General features: G+C 50.3%; 1 protein-coding gene across 1 annotated transcript; it reads left to right on the plus strand.

Annotated features, from left to right (window-relative positions):
* The first annotated feature begins 236 nt into the window (after positions 1-236).
* On the plus strand, positions 237-16,734 carry COQ8B (coenzyme Q8B). The gene is given in 16 exon segments (XM_074314300.1): positions 237-287; positions 713-817; positions 953-1,072; positions 1,218-1,284; positions 3,067-3,144; positions 5,577-5,699; positions 5,829-5,914; positions 7,144-7,284; positions 7,360-7,441; positions 8,192-8,285; positions 10,083-10,224; positions 10,375-10,482; positions 12,538-12,603; positions 15,372-15,458; positions 15,903-16,176; positions 16,179-16,734. Coding segments are annotated over 15 exon segments (1,857 nt in total). The 5' UTR covers positions 237-287; positions 713-715; the 3' UTR covers positions 16,466-16,734.
* The last annotated feature ends 287 nt before the right edge of the window (positions 16,735-17,021 follow it).

Raw genomic sequence — 17,021 nt, forward strand, 5'->3', positions numbered from 1 at the left:
TTTGCAAACAAGACAGTGTCGAGAACAGAAAGGTCCGCCGCGCCCTGGGCACTTTGAGATGAGTGGAAAGGCATAAAAAGGGCACCGGTGTTCCAGCAATCCCCCCGCAGGCCCCAACGCCCACCCTTAGGCCCCGCCCACACCCTCCCTACGCCCAGCGGGTTGTGCTTAGTGCCAGTCATAGAGCTGCTGCTCCATCATTGGCTAGCTGACCGGAGGGGCGGGCATGCAGAGACTCCCGGAAGCGCAAGAGGCTCTCGCGCTTGCCGACCTGGAGCCGGGGAGCAGTGGGTGCTTAGCAACAGGGGGAGGTGCCCATAACCGGGATAGGGGGCACCCAGGAGGGATTGTGGGTGCCTAGCAACAGAGGGGAAGGTGGTGCCTAGCGACGAGGGGGGCTCAAGTGGAGAGGTAGTCCTGCAGGATCTGTGGGTGTCTAGCAACAAGGAAGGGCCCTAGCAATGGCGGGGAGTGAGACAGGGGGCAGTGAGTTTTGGAAGGTGTTCAGGAAGAGCTATGGGTTCCTAGCAATGAGAAAGGGAACCAGGATAAACTGGAGGGGCCTATACGAGGGGAAGAAGTCTTTGGTGGGTGGGAGTCTTAGGATGAACATAGAGGAATGTGAGGGCTTGTTGGGGGTCCCAGACCAAAGCAGGGAGGGAGGTCAGTCCCACAACTCCTGCCCGAATAACCTCCGTCTCTTCTCCCCCAGGCAATGTGGCTGGAAGTGGCGGGCCTACTGCGGGGGACTTGTGTACAGCTGGGCCACACTGTTGGTCTGCTTTATGGGGCCCAGGGACCTGGGCTCCATTGGTGGGTAAGAGGCTGGGGATGGCGCTCCAAGGGAAAGAGGCTGAGGGAGACATCAGTGAGTAAATGGACAGGGAGGGATCCAAAGGGCCAGGCAGACTTCATGTCCTCCACTCCTTACCAATGTCCACATCTCTTGCAGGGGCCATGTGTGGGTACTTGGGCCCAAAAGTATCATCAGGATAGGCCTGGCAGAGGCCTGGGTGAGGAGGACATTCGCAAGGCTCGCGAGGTCCGGCTCAGGAAGACACCCCGGCCCCAGGTATCATTGCTTCCCACCCACTCAGTAACACCGCATGAAGTCAGCCGGCCCCCCAAGCTTGGGGAAGGGTGAGGTGACAGGTTGGTTGGACTCCCTGGGCACTATGCCCACCTTCTCGTCCTCATACCTTTTTCCCATTTCCCAGCTAAGTGACCGCTCTCGAGAACGCAAGGTACCCGCCTCCCGCATCAGCCGCTTGGCCAACTTTGGTGGTAGGTGTGACTATGGGTGATTGTGACCTACCGTGTTTCCCCAAAAATAAGACCAGGTCTTATATTAATTTTTGTTCCAAAAGACACATTAGGGCGTATTTTCAGGGGATGTCTTATTTTTTCATGTACAACAATCTACATTTATTCAAATACAGTCATGTCATCTTCTGGAACATCGTCATAACGTACTAAATGTGTCTGTCTGGCTGATGATCTTAACTGGGGCTTAGTTTCGGGGGAAACACGGTAGCTCAGAGGAAGCAACATTTATGGAAAGAAGAGGGTGAATCAGAGACAGAGAAGAGGGAGAGATGGAAAGAGAGTGAAGGCAAAGGTCTGCAAAACCAAGAGAAATAGAGAGGAACATAACATTTACTGAGAACTTGGAAGAACATGCAAGTTCCCATACATGTGCTCTCTCTGCATCGAGTCGATGAGTGTTTATTTCCATTCTATAGATGAGGGCAGGGAGGCTAAGGGAGGTGAAGTGACGACCTGAGATCAAGAAGCAGGATTGTTCAAACTTCAGTTCACAATCTGCATGAAATAATTTAGTGGGTTGAAACCAGCATTAAGAATAGAATGGAAAATATGAGTGCACCTGTAGAGTAAGGGAAAATCTTGTTTCATGAAACATTATATACGTATACATTGGTCTGTACCAGTTATAATGCAGATGTCTTTATTGTGGATCACGGTTCAAGTTTTAAAGACACTGATTCATAGTATAAAGAGGGAGTCAAATGCAGTGGTTAGAGCTTTGAAACCAGGCTGCCCCAGGTTCAAGGGGTGATTCTGCTGCATCTCACTTTGTGACTCTGGATAAGTTACTTAAATTCTCTGGGCCTCGATTTCCTTTTCTGTAAAGTGGAAGTTTTCCTATAAAACTAATCTCACAAGGGTTTGAGGACAAAATTAGTTAATACACATAAAGCACTAGGAATGAATCTGGCATGTAGAAAGTGCTCAGAAAATGCCAACAATGATTACTTACAGACATGGTGACAGTGAAAGGGGCAGAGAGACTCGAGATATCTTTGGGGCAAGGGGAGAGAGGAGGCAGAGGAAATCAGAGCTAGAGAGATAACAGCAAAAGGAGGAACAGAGAGAAAGAGGCCTAGGTGGTTGTGCCAGGTGGAGGGAAATGGGGAGATGGAGAAATAACTGACTTGGAAAAGGAAATGTGAGCATGAAAAGAGGAGGTGTGGACAGAGAAACAGGCAGGACTCGCAGGAAGTCACAGAGAGACTTGGGAGGATCATTTTGGGGCCTTCTTACCCTTGGCTGTACACTAGAATCAACCTGGGGTGCTTAAAACAAAATACAAATTTCGAGGCCTCATCTCAGGCCAGTTTAATCAGAGCCTCAGGGGTGGGACCTGGGCATTGTATTTACAAAAGCTCCTCACGTGGTTCAGATGTGCAGCCAGGGGTGAGAACTGCTGACACAGGAGACAAAGACCTGGAGAGAGGATAGAAAAAAAGACAGCCTCACCTTGAAGGGAACCCCAAGCAGGGAGGGAGTAAGAGACTGAGCTAGGGACAAATGGAATGTGTGATCCATGATTGGATGTCAGTTGGAAAAAAATAACTCACGGGGATGTAAAATACAGTGTAGGGAATATAGTCAATAATATTGTAATAACTAATATTGTAATAACATGTAAAGGGTTGACAGCAAAGAGCTGGAAGGCAAGTTGCTTAGAGAGAGACAGAGTAGAGAGAGGGTGGGGGGAGAAAGCCCCAGGCAAGCGGGCACTCAGGCTCCTCTCTCACTTCCCAGGACTGGCTGTGGGTTTGGGGCTGGGAGCACTGGCTGAGGTGGCCAAGAAGTCTCTGCTCGGCGAATATCTACAGTCAGGTGAGTGAGCCACGCTGCCTGGGTTCCGACCCTGGCTGGCTGTGTGACCTGGGGGCCAGTGGCTTCACCTCTCAGAGTCCTAGTTTCCTCATGTGGAAAATGGAAATGATAATATACCCACCTCTGAGGGTCATTGTGAAGTGCTCAGAACGGGGCAAAGCCACTGTCAGGGTTGTGATGGATAGAAGCAGATCATGAGGAAAAGAAAAATTAAGTCATCAGGAGTTGAGTTCCTAGCTCTGAGCAGAAGACGAAACTGAAAATAGGAGTGCCACTGGGGAGCTGTGTACAACATAGATGGAATGAGATGTCTAGAGATCAACCCCTGTGGGTAAGATTCCCCCAACAAGTCAATGGCCGAAACGAAAATGGGAGTGGATATTCTAGATCAAAGAGACTAGAGAGATAATAACTGACAAAGGGAATGTGAGAACCATGATTGCATGACAGTTGGAAAAAAATAACTATCACGGGGATGTAAAGTACAGTATAGGGAATATAGTCAATAATATTGTAATAACTGTATGGTGTCAGGTGGGTACTAGACTTATTGGGAGATTACTTCATAAGTTATATAAATGTCTAACCACTAAGCTGTGCACCTGAAGCTAATATAATATTGAATGTCATTGAAAAAAATTTTTTTAAAGACAAAAATAACTATAAAAGACTTTTGGGAACAATTGGGAAAATCTGAATATGAACTGGATAGTAGATATTAGATAATTAGTGTTAATTTTCTTAGGTGTGATTGTGGCACTGACTGTGCAAGGGAATATCTTTATTCTTAGCACAGACTGAGTGCAACTCCAAGCAAAAAATAACAGTAAGTCTGTGGGTACACGTAGATAAAGCTGGTGAGACAGAACATTTAAATGTTTGAATCACATATATGGGTGTTCCTGATGCAACTTTTCTGTCTTTTGGAATTTTTTCAAACTAAAAAAATTGCAGGTGGGTTCAGGATTAGGCTTTAGGGTAAGGCCGAACAGTCTGCACTGTGCTCTGCCACTTCTGTGCTGTGTGATCCAGGGCCAGGCACTGTACCTCTCTGAATCTCTTGCTTCCTCACCTTGAAAATTAAGGCATTGGGAATTCTAGTTCTTACTTCCTTGGGTGATTGTGGGGATTCTGCCAGAGAATCCACAGAGACACTTAGACACAGGGTAAAGAGATCAATAAAAAAGCTTAATAAACACTTTACTGAGTAATATAATTTGCATATAGAACTGTGCACATATCCCAAGCATACGGGCTTCATTCATTTTCACAAAATGGACACATCTATGCACCCAGATCAAGAAACCCTAGGAGAGCATTTCTCCAATTTTTTGGTCTCAGGATCCCTGCACACCCTTAAAACCAAGGAATGGATTAAAAGAAAAAAAATGTGTTACATTATTCAGCCATAAAAAGGAATCAAGTACTGATCCATGCTACAATGTGGATGAATCTTGAAAACACCGTCCTAAGTGAAGGAAGGCAGACACAGAAGGCCACGTATTGTATGATTCCATTGATATGAAATGCCCAGAATAGGGAAATCTATAGAGACAGAAAGTAGATTAGTGGTTTACAGGAGCTTGGGGGGAAGTTGTTGGTGGAAATGGGGGTGACTGCTAATAGGTAAGGGCTTTCTTTCTGGGGTGATGAAAATGTTCTGGAATTGGTAGTGGTGGTAGTTGCGCAATGCTGAATATGCTAGAAACCGTTGAACTATACACCTTAAATGGGTGAATTATATGGTATGTGAATTACAAGTGTATCTCAATAAAGTTGTTAAATAAAATGAGGACCCCAAAGAGCTTGTCTATGTGGGTTATATTTATGGATATTTGCTGTATTAGAGATTAAAACTGAGAAATTTTTTTTGGAGGGCGCAGCTCACAGTGGCCCATGCGAGGATCAAACCAGTAACCTTGGTGCTACCAGCACCATGCTCTAACCAACTGAGCTAACCGGCCACACCTAAAACTGAGCTTCTTTTGCTCAACATTCTTTTTGGGAGATGTATCCATGTTGCTGTGAGTGGATGTTGGTGGTTTATTCCAGGTAGTCACTCTGTGACTGTTCCACAATTCCTTTGTTCATTGTATTGACGATCATTTGGGATGTTTCCGATTTGGGACCGTTAGGAGCAGTGCTCCTTGGAATATCTGTCAGTGGACATACTTATGCATTTCTCTTGGGCATACACCTGGGAGAGAAACTGCATCTGGTGTAGGTGTGTGCTTTACTGGACACTTCCCCACTATTTTCCGGAGGGCTTGTGCCATGGCACGCTCATCAGCAGTGCTGGCATTCGGGCGGCTCCCCATCCTTGGCAACACTTGGAATTCTCTTTTTCGTTGTAGCCATCCTGGTGGTGTGCAGTGGCGTTCTACTGATTATTTTTGTGGTTGTAATACTAATGATCATTCTTTCCACCTCAGAAGACGGCTCCCGGCCGGGCTCCAGCCGTTTCCTGTCAGAGGCCAATGCCGAGCGAATTGTGCAGACCCTGTGTACAGTTCGGGGGGCCGCTCTCAAGGTTGGCCAGATGCTCAGCATCCAGGGTATAGCATGACCCCCGACCCCTGACTTCTACCCCCCCCACCCACCCACAAGCCCCAGCTTCAGATACTCCCACGGGGGCCCACCTTGCCTCCTCCCTCACTGCTTCCCTTGTCTCCCTGTCTCCCAAGACAACAGCTTCATCAGCCCCCAGCTGCAGCGTATCTTTGAGCGAGTCCGCCAGAGTGCCGACTTCATGCCCCGCTGGCAGATGCTGGTGAGTGTCCAGTGAGGGAAGGCTGGCCAGGGAGGCGGGCTCCACCTGCATGATTCCTGGCTTCACTGCTCTACTCCCTGGCTAACTGGGCCTCAGTTTTCCCATTTGTAAAATGGGGTCACCAAAAGCAGACACCGGATAGGACTGTTTTGATGATTAAATGAGAGGGTGGTGCAGAGCGCTTAGTCCAGTCCCTGGCAGGCTCAGTGAGCTGTTACAGAGGCAGGGAGCACAGTGGTTGGGGCCAGACTTCGTAAGTTCAGACTCTGGCTCTGCCACTTCCTACCTGTGTGATCTCAGTCGTGTGGCCTGCAGCATCCTCATCATAGTGTCCCATAAATTACCTTGTTTCTCCGAAAATAAGACCTAGCCGGATAATCAGCTCTGATGCGTCTTTTGGAGCAAAAATTAATACAAGACGCGGTATTATATTATATTACATTATACCTGGTCTTATAGTAAAATAAGACCAGGTCTTATATTAATTTTTGCTCCAAAAGGTGCATTAGAGTTGATTGTCCGGCAAGGTCTTATTTTCAGGGAAACACAGTAATATACGGAAAGCACTTAGGAGGGCCCCTGACACACCATGCCAGTTTTAGCTGTTATTATTACTGGTTTTTTAATTAAAGGAGAGCGTGTCTCTAAATAGGTTGGCACAGCGCCTGGCACTGAGTAAGTGCCCAAGACATGAGCTGTTCTAATGCCTGGGTAAGGGTGTGGAATCTGGAATCCAGCCACCTACCTGCCTTCTGATCCTCTGTTCTGCTCACTCACCATATGACCCTGGGCAATTATTGTTGTTCTCTGAGCCACTCTGAACAGGGATTGGCCCATAGGAAGCCCTCTGTAAGTTTTAACTCTTCTTTATCACATTAACTTTGAGTTATTTATGCAATATACAATTTAATAAAGGCTTATTATCAATCTTAACTATACATAATAGCAATCCTTGATAGTAGCTTGCACAACCTCGGGAGTACCGGCTTGGGAGACACAAGCTGGGATGGGCCTTCCAGTCCACCAGGGCCTGGTTCGTCACCTTGGCCAAGAGACAGCTCTCTGCGCCTCAGTTTCCTCATCTGTAAAGTGGGGTAGCTGCCAAGAGCTCAGCCCAGGGTCCGGCATTTGGAGAGTGTCCAGATTATTAGCACATAAAGTGCTCGGCACAGGGAATGAACTCTGCTGCCTCTAATCATGGTGATAATTGTTACAACCACTCTCCCCAGAGAGTTCTGGAAGAGGAGCTCGGCAGGGACTGGCAGGCCAAGTTGGCCTCTTTGGAGGAGGTGCCCTTTGCCGCTGCCTCAATCGGGCAGGTGCACCAGGGCACGCTGAGGGACGGGACGGAGGTGGCTGTGAAGATCCAGGTGAGAGGGGAGCCCAGACAGGGGTCGTGCTGAGCACCCTGCTGTGCGCGAGAAGTGACTGCTGCCCTCCCCCAGTACCCAGGCGTTGCCCAGAGCATCCAGAGTGATGTCCAGAACCTGCTGTCGCTGCTCAAGATGAGTGTGGCCCTGCCTGAGGGTGAGGCACCCACCCCACCCCTGCCTGCAGGACGGGGACCCCGAAGAGAGGAAGTGGGGCTGGACGGAGGGAGAGTGGCTAGCTCGGGGCAGGGGGTGCCTGTGTGTGAGTGCATGTGTAAGTGTGTGTTTGAGACAGAAAGAAGGGACACCGACGTAGGGAGAGCCCAGGGAGTACAAGCGTATGAGAAAAAGACAAATTTAGAGATTCTGACAAACGCAGAGAGGCAGAAGCCCAGACCAAAATCCAGAAACACACACACAGTGTGCAGACAGGGACTGTAGCTGTGAAAAAGAGCCACAGAAGCAGGAAGAGAATGTAAGTGGGACCCTATGTTTGTGTTACAGCACATGAAAAAGAGCCTGAAGAAGACGGGGCAGGGGATGTGTGTGTCAGAGAGACAGGCAGAAGTAAGGTTCAGAGGCAGAATGACTGTGAGACAGTATAAAGAGGAGGTGGCATGTGTGACTGAAAGAGATGCTTAGGGACTGGTGTGCATGCCTGTGAAAGAGACCCCCGGAGAGAGACTTCAGAAGAGCTCACAGTTGTATGAAAGACAGAGGGGAAGTGTGTGGACAGAAAATGCAGGTAAAAGGCATGGAGCAGAAGGTGTGAGGGGCAGTGAAAGAGAGACAGAGTGAGAGACACGATTGGTAAGAGAAGACATCCATGAGTGGGAGCCTGAGGGGTCAGACAGGTGGGGTGGGACAGGCTGTGGCCTTCCCTGTTTGACACAGCTGCTCCCCTCAGGCCTGTTTGCCGAGCAGAGTCTGCAGGCCCTGCAACAGGAGCTGGCTTGGGAGTGTGACTACCGTCGTGAGGCGGCTTGTGCCCAGAACTTCAGGTGAGCTGCAGGCCCCTGGAGGGACCCCTTCCCTCCAGCTTCCCTCCTTTCCCTCCCAGGCTCAGTGGGACGTGGTTGCCCCCACAGCTTCTGGCAGCTGGAGCCCTGGGGTGGGGCTGGTAAACTCTTCGTTCATTCATCCATCCATCCCTTCATCCATCCATCCATGCCCTCTGAGTTTGGGCAGGTCACTTCTTCTCTCTGTCAGTTTTATCATCTGTAGAATGGGTTAGGTAACCACTGCAGTCCAGTGAGGGAGATGAACTTGTCAACAGGCCCTTCGTCACACAATGAGTGACTGTTACACCCACTGCACTGACAGACTGAGCAATATGACAGTGTCAAGAGTTGGAGAGAATGGACTGCAGGGTATCCCTTGTATAACTTGGGCAGGAGGAGATGCTGAGATAAGCATTCTGGAGAACAGTTTGGCATCATATAATAAGGCTCAATAGTCACATATAATGCAATAGTCATCCTCCTAGCTAAATACACTAGGGACACCTTTGCCAGTCTACACCATCAGACTTTTTCCAGAATGCTTAGAACAGCAGTAGCCCCAAATTGGAAACAACCCAAATCTATGAAATTCATCCAGCAGGGTAGATGAATAAATATGGTATATCCATCAGTGGAATATCATACAGTAGTGAAAATGAATGAACTACAGATACAGGGAACAATGTAGTTGTATCTTAGAAGCATCGTGATAATGCAGCAATTAATTACTGCATATCTGTGAGATCCTTCAGTGTGGCCAGACGTTCATTGAGCCAAGCTCTGTAGATACTGAACTAGAGAAAGGGCAGTAGATGGCAGTGGTTAGGGGCATGGGCCTGGACTCAGACAGACGTGGGATCTAACCCCAGGTCAGCCCTTAACAGGCTGGGTGGCCTGAATCTGCATAGTGGCCTTGGGAGAGTACCCTCCCAGAGGAGCGAGGATAAAAGAGAATTGTGCTGATTAAGTCAGATTTTATAAACAAGGACAAAAATACGAACTCCAAAGCAGGACCTGGAGAAGGGTGCGGAGTGGGCTGGGCCAGAGCATTCCTCATGGGACCTGGGGACAGCCCTCCCTCACAGGGTTTCCCAGTGCCCTTAGAATAAAACCCACATTACTCCCCTGGCCTCTTCCCATCTCCCTGCTCCCCACCTCACTCCAGCCATCCCACAGGTCCCCAACCAGAGGCCTCGCTCATATTTTCTGCCTCCCAAATCTTACATCGACACACCTCTCACGGTCTATTATTGGTCTGTTGGTTTGTTAGAGTGTGGTCTCCGGTGTGTGTAAGGGGTAGGCCTGGGCCTCATCCACTGCTCTGTCCTGCACAGGGACGGACACTGAGAAGGATTCTTTCTCTTAATCAGTGTTCTGACTCCAAGGAGTGGCCAAGGAGTGTCACCATGGACCTGGAGATTTGTATATGAGTGACCATTTTTTTGACAGATTAATTAATAATTTAATGAAAAACTAATGTTCATCAAGCTTAATTCATTGAGCTTATTGTAGGGCAACCGAATGTCATAGAAGTGTTTCTGGTAGGAAAGTGGTAACTGGGTCTCCAGCAGCACCAGGCTTAGGGGCAGGCACAGTAGGCCCTATGGAGATGTTTGTTGAATGAATGAAGTGTCTGAATAAATGTCAGTCCAGCCAGGTATTGGCAAGAGGAGGGCAAGATGGAAGGCAAGACACAGACCGTTCACGGAGGATTTCTCAGAGGAGGAGGAAGAGGCCTCCAGCTGGGTCATAGGAGCCTGAAGCCACAACCATCCACTCCCCTCCCTTCTGCCCCAGGCAGCTGTTGGAAGATGACCCCTTCTTCCGGGTGCCGGCAGTGATTAAGGACCTCTGCACCACGCGGGTGCTGGGCATGGAGCTGGCTGGAGGGGTCCCCCTGGACCAGTGCCAGGGCCTGAGCCAGGACATTCGGAACCAGGTACATGGTCTCGTGGGACAATAGGGAGAGTGCTGCCCCAGGGCAGGGCCAGCAGGGCAGGCCAGACCCATGGTCCTGCTCCAGGCCAGAGAGGGCTTTACAGGGGCAGATGATTCTGAGGTGTCTGTTAACTCTTTCTCTCTACCCCAGATCTGCTTCCAGCTCCTGAGGCTGTGTCTACGGGAGCTGTTTGAGTTTAGATTCATGCAGACGGACCCCAACTGGGCAAACTTCCTGTATGACGCAGCCAGCCACCAGGTTGGTTCCTTGTGATGTATGTGAGGGTACATTACCTGCTGTGATAGATATTTCAGTAGCTCTACACAATAGTAGTTTATTACCCATGTAACAGGCTAGTGTAGCCCTCCTCCGTGCAGTGACTCAGGGACCTAGGCTCCTTCCCTTTTGTGATCATGCCATTCCCCCAGGTCTTGCAATATTCTTCTTCCGGTAGAAGGGGAAAGAGAGGTTGAGAGGTTAACCCTTATCTAACTGTTTTGACCAGAAGTGACAAATCATTCCCTTTACCATTCCATTAATGAGAACTGGTCACAGGGCCTGTCTAGGTGCAAGGGATGCTGGGAAATGGAGTCCCTGGCTGGGCAGTGGCTTCCTAGTACCAATGTGACAGTATAAAAGAGGGATCACAACTTTCTGAAGGTAGTTAGTCATCATGACCACACTTGTTATTCATTTAGAGCACACCAAGCTCCTCCTACTGCTGCCTCTTGACAATGCCAAGACAACCCTGATCCTCGCCTTCTCAGAGTTCCCAGTCCAGCAGGGGAACCTGTCACCAGACAGTGGTGACCTAGAGTAGTTAGTACCACCATGAGGAAACCCAGGCCAGAGTGGTCAGTGATGGAGGATGCCCAGGGGGCTGTGGGAAGCCAGGGAAAGTGGCTGACCCCGCCTGGGTGAGTGGGGTCAAGGAAGGCTTCTTGAAGGAAGTGCCATTAAAGCTGAAACCAAACAGATGAGAAGGGGACAGCCATTGAAAGGGCAGGAGGAGTGATCCTGGCAGACGACACAGGGTGTCCAAAGACCCAGGGGTGAGTTTGAACCAAAAGACTCTCAGTGTGTGTGGTTGCCAAATGGCTCTCCAAAGTGGTCTGTACCCATTATATCCCCAGAGGGGTCTTTCTGAAACAAATCTGGCCACGCTCTCCCGTCCACAGCGCTTTAGTGCCCTCAGGATAAAGTCTGAGCCCTTTGCCGAATGTGAAGTGGCCCTGCTAAGTCTCCAGCCTCAGTGTCTTGCCACCCTCCACCCCTGCAAATACATACACACCCCACATCCCTCTTAGGCTGACAACTCAGGGAGGGGTTTTTCTAACCTGGGTAGGTGATGTGTGTCCTGATATTGGGTCTCAACTGCATTTTTTGTGGTTAAAGGCATAGAATAGAAAGTATCAGTGTGTCATGGATGGGACAGAGCTATAATGTTTCAGGACACTTTGTTTGATGTTTATATTTATGTGGCATTAGCAGTGGTGCCCAGTATAATCTGTATTTCTTATTGTGGGTTGTGCTTAATAGTCCGAACTCCACCGCCCTAGAGAAACTCCTGCACATGTGTTCATCAAGAATGTTTTTAATAGAAAAACCCAGAAATACCCACAGTGTCCATCACCCAGTTAATGCATTGTGATACATTTGCACAATGAACTCCTTACTCATCAGTGAAAAAGTGAATGAATGAGCCAGAGCCATACATAGCAGTGGGGATAAATCACAAAACCATGCTGGACACAAAGAACAGGTTGCAGAGTAACGATCATAAATACCATTTATATGAAGTTTTAAGATACAAAAAACATTACTATATATTGTTCATGGGTACGCACATATATAGAAAAATATAGAAATACGTGCATGGTAATTTCAGGAAATAATAATAATTTCAGGAAAGTGGTGACCCTGGAAGAGAGGATCGGGATGTGGGGGAGGTAGAATCAGGCTGGGGTACACAGGAGGCCCCACCTGGATTGGTACTATTTTATATTTTAAGCTGTGTGGTGAGATTTGTGGGTGTTCACTTTTCCATATATTTTATTCTCTGGATTTTTTTCTGTACCTAAAGTATGCTATTATAAAAACAACTACTACCAAAAAAATAAAAGCAAGATTCCTTCAGCTTCATGTGGGGGTGGATTAGTGTGGAGACTGGAGGCCAGGAGCCCAGGGAGACAGCGGGAACTCTGGCAGGAGGGGACAGGGTGTAGGGAGGGAGAGATGGACCCTAGCCACCTTGGATAGACAGTGGGAAGCATTGGTCGATTCCCAGCATCCCTTTCACCATTCTGTTCCCAGGTGACCCTGCTGGACTTCGGTGCAAGCCGGGAATTTGGGACCGAATTCACAGACCATTACATCGAGGTGAGTCCTCCCAATCCTAGTGTCTCAGAAGGGCCGAGGCTCAAGCCAGATACTGAGGCAAGGGTGAGAAGGAGAAATACAGTATCTAGAATTAAGAAATAATAGTAATATTAATAGCAGCTAACAAATACCATGCACTTAATATTGTCAGGCGCTGTTTTAAGTGGTATACCTGTGGTAACTGATTTAAACCATACAGCAACTTCATGGAGTAAAGACCATTTCTAGCCCCATTTTACAGATGAAATAACAGGCTCAGAGAGGTTAAGTCACTTGCCCAAGGTCACATCAGACCTGGCATTCTGACTTAGGTGGTCTGGGTCTAGAGCCCATACTCCCAACCCTGACTAGCCTTGTCCTAAGAGACAGGTCCATGATGGCCATCCTTTCACCTCCCCACACCCCACCCACACTGTCTAGGGCCTCGGTGTCCAGGTTTGTGCTCACACACCTTCCTGGCAAGCCGATCCCTAGGGGGCTGCTCTGTCCTGAGGAAGTGCTTCCTCACCTATTGACCGTCCCTCCCACCTTCCCTCCTGCCCACCAGGATCAATTTGTCTCAGAGGTCACAGAGAACACTATGTCATTAATTTGGTCAGATTGGACATTTAACATGGTCTTCTAACCATTTAGTGATCAATGGTTACTCTTTGACACTCCTCTGTGCCCCGTCCTATTCTAGATAATGTGGGGGACAACAGTGACCAATCCAGCCCAGGTTCCCACCTTCACAGAGCTCACAGTCCAGTGGGGGGACAGATAGTTGAGGGCCCAGCGTGGTCAGGGCTGGAATGGGGAAGCACAGGGCACTATGGGAGCTCAAAGGATCCTGGCCCAGCCTAGGCGTCAAGGACGGCTTCCTGGAGGAAGAGACATCAGAATTGAGACCTGAGGGATTAGGAGAGCAATCAGGAAGAGGCTCAGAGGGTATTCTAGACCAACAACATGTGCAAAGGCCAAGAGGTGAGAAGGAATATTCCTATTAGAGCAGTACTTCTCAAACTTGAATGTGTATGTGAAACCTCCCCCGCTGTGACCCAGTTAAAATGCAGATTCTGGACTGGAGTTAGGCAGAAGATGCTGTATTTCTAACACACTCTCAGGTAATGGCAAAGCTACTCTTACAGGGACCACACTGAGTAGTAAAGTCCTAGAGACCCAAAAGTAAGTTCATGTTCTGACTCTGTGGCAGGTGGGGTGGGCGGGAGTCAGGGGGAAGCATTGGGTCAGCGATGAGACTGGAGCCAAATCACGCTGGGTCCTAGAAGCCATGCTTTGCAGCTTGTACTTTATCCCGTTTCCCTGGGAAGCCATGGGAGGGATTTGAGCAGGGGAGGGCCGCAGTAAGAATTAGGAAACCCCCTCTGAATATAGAGTGGTCTTTAAGACTGAGGGTGAGGAGCCTGGGGAGGCTGTGGGGAGGGAAAGACAGGTGTTGGGGACAAGGCCCGGGACTCTTGGACATTGGAGGATGATGGCGCTACCCCTGAGATGCAGACAGGAAGGAGGAGCTGGTTAAACCCACCCCCACCCCCCACCCCCGCCACACACACACATAGGCCCCTTAAGGCCATCTCTGAGGCCATCTCTGCTGGCCATTTGAGGCACAAAGCCAAGGCTTCTCTGGGTAGTTGAGACATCTCATGCCCCCCTCCCCAGCCTCTTTAGAATGGCCCTCCTGCCACCTTCTCAGCCTTTTCCAGTTTAAAAAAGCCCTGTCACACTGGCCCCCAAGGACGGCAGGCCTGACAGATGGCCGAACAATCTTGGGCAGGGTAGACGAGACAGAACAGAATAGCCTGATTTAATCTTGATTCCCCTTCCTCTCAAGAAAGTGCAACCCAGTGGTTAAGGGTTCACGCCAGGTTCTACTCCTCGCCTTGCTGTTGCCCACTGTGAGCCTGTTTCCTCTTCTGTAAAATTGGGACCCTCGTATCCGCCTCTGGATAATAATAGCTGGTAATATTTATGGTGCTTCCTATATACAGGCACAGTGCTCATGAGGCACTACACAGTTATCTCCTCCTTTATCCTTAAAACCACCCCATGAGGAAGATACTTTCATCCCCATTTCACAGATGAGAAAGCGGAGTCCTGAGGCAAGCGACTTGCCCAGTCAGCCAGCAAGTGGCAGAGCTGAGCCTGAGCCCAGGTGGGCTGGCTCTCACTTCTGTCTGTCTGTCCATGTGCCCTCAAGTCTTGCTTGCCTGATGTGCACTCGTGGCTGGAGAAGTGCTTAGCTCTGCACACTAATTTACTAAACAAAGGCCTTCTGAGTGACAGACCTTGTGCCAACCCAGATCCCTGCTCCCAAGGCTCCAAGTCCAGTGCTAGAGACAGGTATCAACGGATATCAACCGGGTGATCACAGAGATGGCCCAATGGCAACCTCAGATGCAGTTTTGGGTCACAGTCACATCCTTGGCCAATTGAGTGTTTGGACCCATGAACAGCACTTGACATTTATTTTCCTCTGTGCTTTTTCACTGTTTAGTTTCCAGGCAGGCTCTGTGTCCCCAGCCAGGTGGGCAGAACCCTTGACCACCCCCACCCTCCAGGCTCTGAAACAGTCTTGAGAGAGACACAGACAGGCAGGCACAAGGTGATGAGGGAGAGTCTTCTAGGTGAGAGAGGGCCTAGGCAGATGAGAAGGGAAGTGGGTACAGGTAGGGCCCAACTTCCAACTGCAGTCTCCATTTCCCCAAGACCCCTCCTTGAACCCTTGAACTCACTGAGCCTTTGACCCTGTGCCCCACCCATTTCCTCAGGTAGTAATGGCTGCAGCCAATGGAGACAGAGACCGGGTCCTGCAGAAGTCCCGGGACCTCAAATTCCTCACAGGCTTTGAAACCAAGGTTGGGAGACACTGGGGGAGTAGGGGCTGGTATCTATTGGGGGGCCTGTAGGGGCTGCTTAAGTCTATTAAGGGTTCTTTGGGGAGGAGTAGGGGGAATGGCACTGTTTGGCTACTCAGGAACCCTCGGAAAATAGGCACCACTTACCTATTCTAGAGGGAGGGAATGGGGGGCTGCTGGTGGGTACTGGGGGTCCAGGAATGGAGGCTGCTTCTCTGTTCTAGATAGTGAGGGCTGCTTGTTTATTGGAGGCTCTGAGAGGGAGTGAAGGGCTGTTTCTTTTGGGAGGAGTAGGAGGCTGCTTCTTTCCTGGGGGCTCTGGAAGGAGCTGGGACTTGTGCTAGTACTGGAGACTCGGAGGGAGCTCAGGGCTACTTGTCCCTTTAGGGTTAAGTAGAAGGCTTCCTGTCCATACTGGGTGCCTCTGCTCTCCCCCACCCCTAGGCATTCTCGGATGCCCACGTGGAGGCTGTGATGATCCTGGGGGAGCCCTTTGCCACCAAGGGACCTTACGACTTCGGGGCGGGTGACACTGCCCGCCGAGTGCAAGGCCTCATCCCTGTGCTGCTGCAGCATCGGCTCCGCCCCCCGCCGGAGGAGACCTATGCCCTGCACCGCAAGCTGGCAGGGGCTTTCCTGGCCTGCGCCCGTCTCCGCGCCCACATCGAATGCCAAGACCTCTTCCAGGACACCTACCATCGGTACTGGGCCAGTCGCCAGGCTCAGCCACAGCCCGAAGCCTCCTGACCAGAGGGCATGTGGGGTGTGACCCCTCAGACGGCTTCCCTCTGGGAAATCTGGCCCGTAGAGGGCCATCACCTGCTGTGATACCTCCTTCCCACTCTGCTCCAGTCTGGGAACCCCTGCCTTGGGCTTCCCAGTCTTGCCTAGCATCCTTCCCTGGGGGCTGGGGTACCCTGGGGCTAGGGAACTCCACCCTTCATGCCCCCATATCCTGCTCTCCCCACCCCAAAATGGGCATGCAGGAACTCTACATCAGGGATTAACTTATTTCTGCCAACATGTGAGAGAGCCTCAGGCCCTCAGCACGCCGTGGTGGAGAGGCAGACTCATCTAGAGTCTCTCGCTTGTGCCTCGGATCTCCCACAGATCTGGCCAGAGAGATGGGTGGGGTGGTGGAGGCAGCCCTCCTCACCTTTGCCTCCCTCACTCTTCCACCAGCTGCCTTCTCCCTGTCCATCCTCTCTGTTGGGGAGGGGTGTTGGGGGGGGGTGTATTTGAACCTTCAGTCTGAGTAAAAGCAGCCTTCCCCTTCCCCCAGCTCTTTTCTCTGCGCAGAGGGGGGAGGGGGAGGAGCTCTCGAGCAGTGTCCAGGTGCAGATGGCCAGCCCCCTCCCACCCTCTTGTCTGAAAGCCCCAGTCCTGCTCGGGCCATCTGTTGCCGGGAACCTCCTTCTCCCCTTTCCCTTCCACCCACCTAACCCTCCCGCACGTGCTGACCACCTGCTCGTAAAGCTGCGGCAGCTGAGAAGGCCTCCCCCCCACACACACACCACCTCGGCGCCGGGCTCCCAGCAACCTCGCCTTTGCTAATGGGCCTTA

This window comes from Rhinolophus sinicus, linkage group LG11 (genome assembly GCF_036562045.2).
Source record: "Rhinolophus sinicus isolate RSC01 linkage group LG11, ASM3656204v1, whole genome shotgun sequence".
Classification (NCBI taxonomy): Eukaryota; Metazoa; Chordata; class Mammalia; order Chiroptera; family Rhinolophidae; genus Rhinolophus; species Rhinolophus sinicus.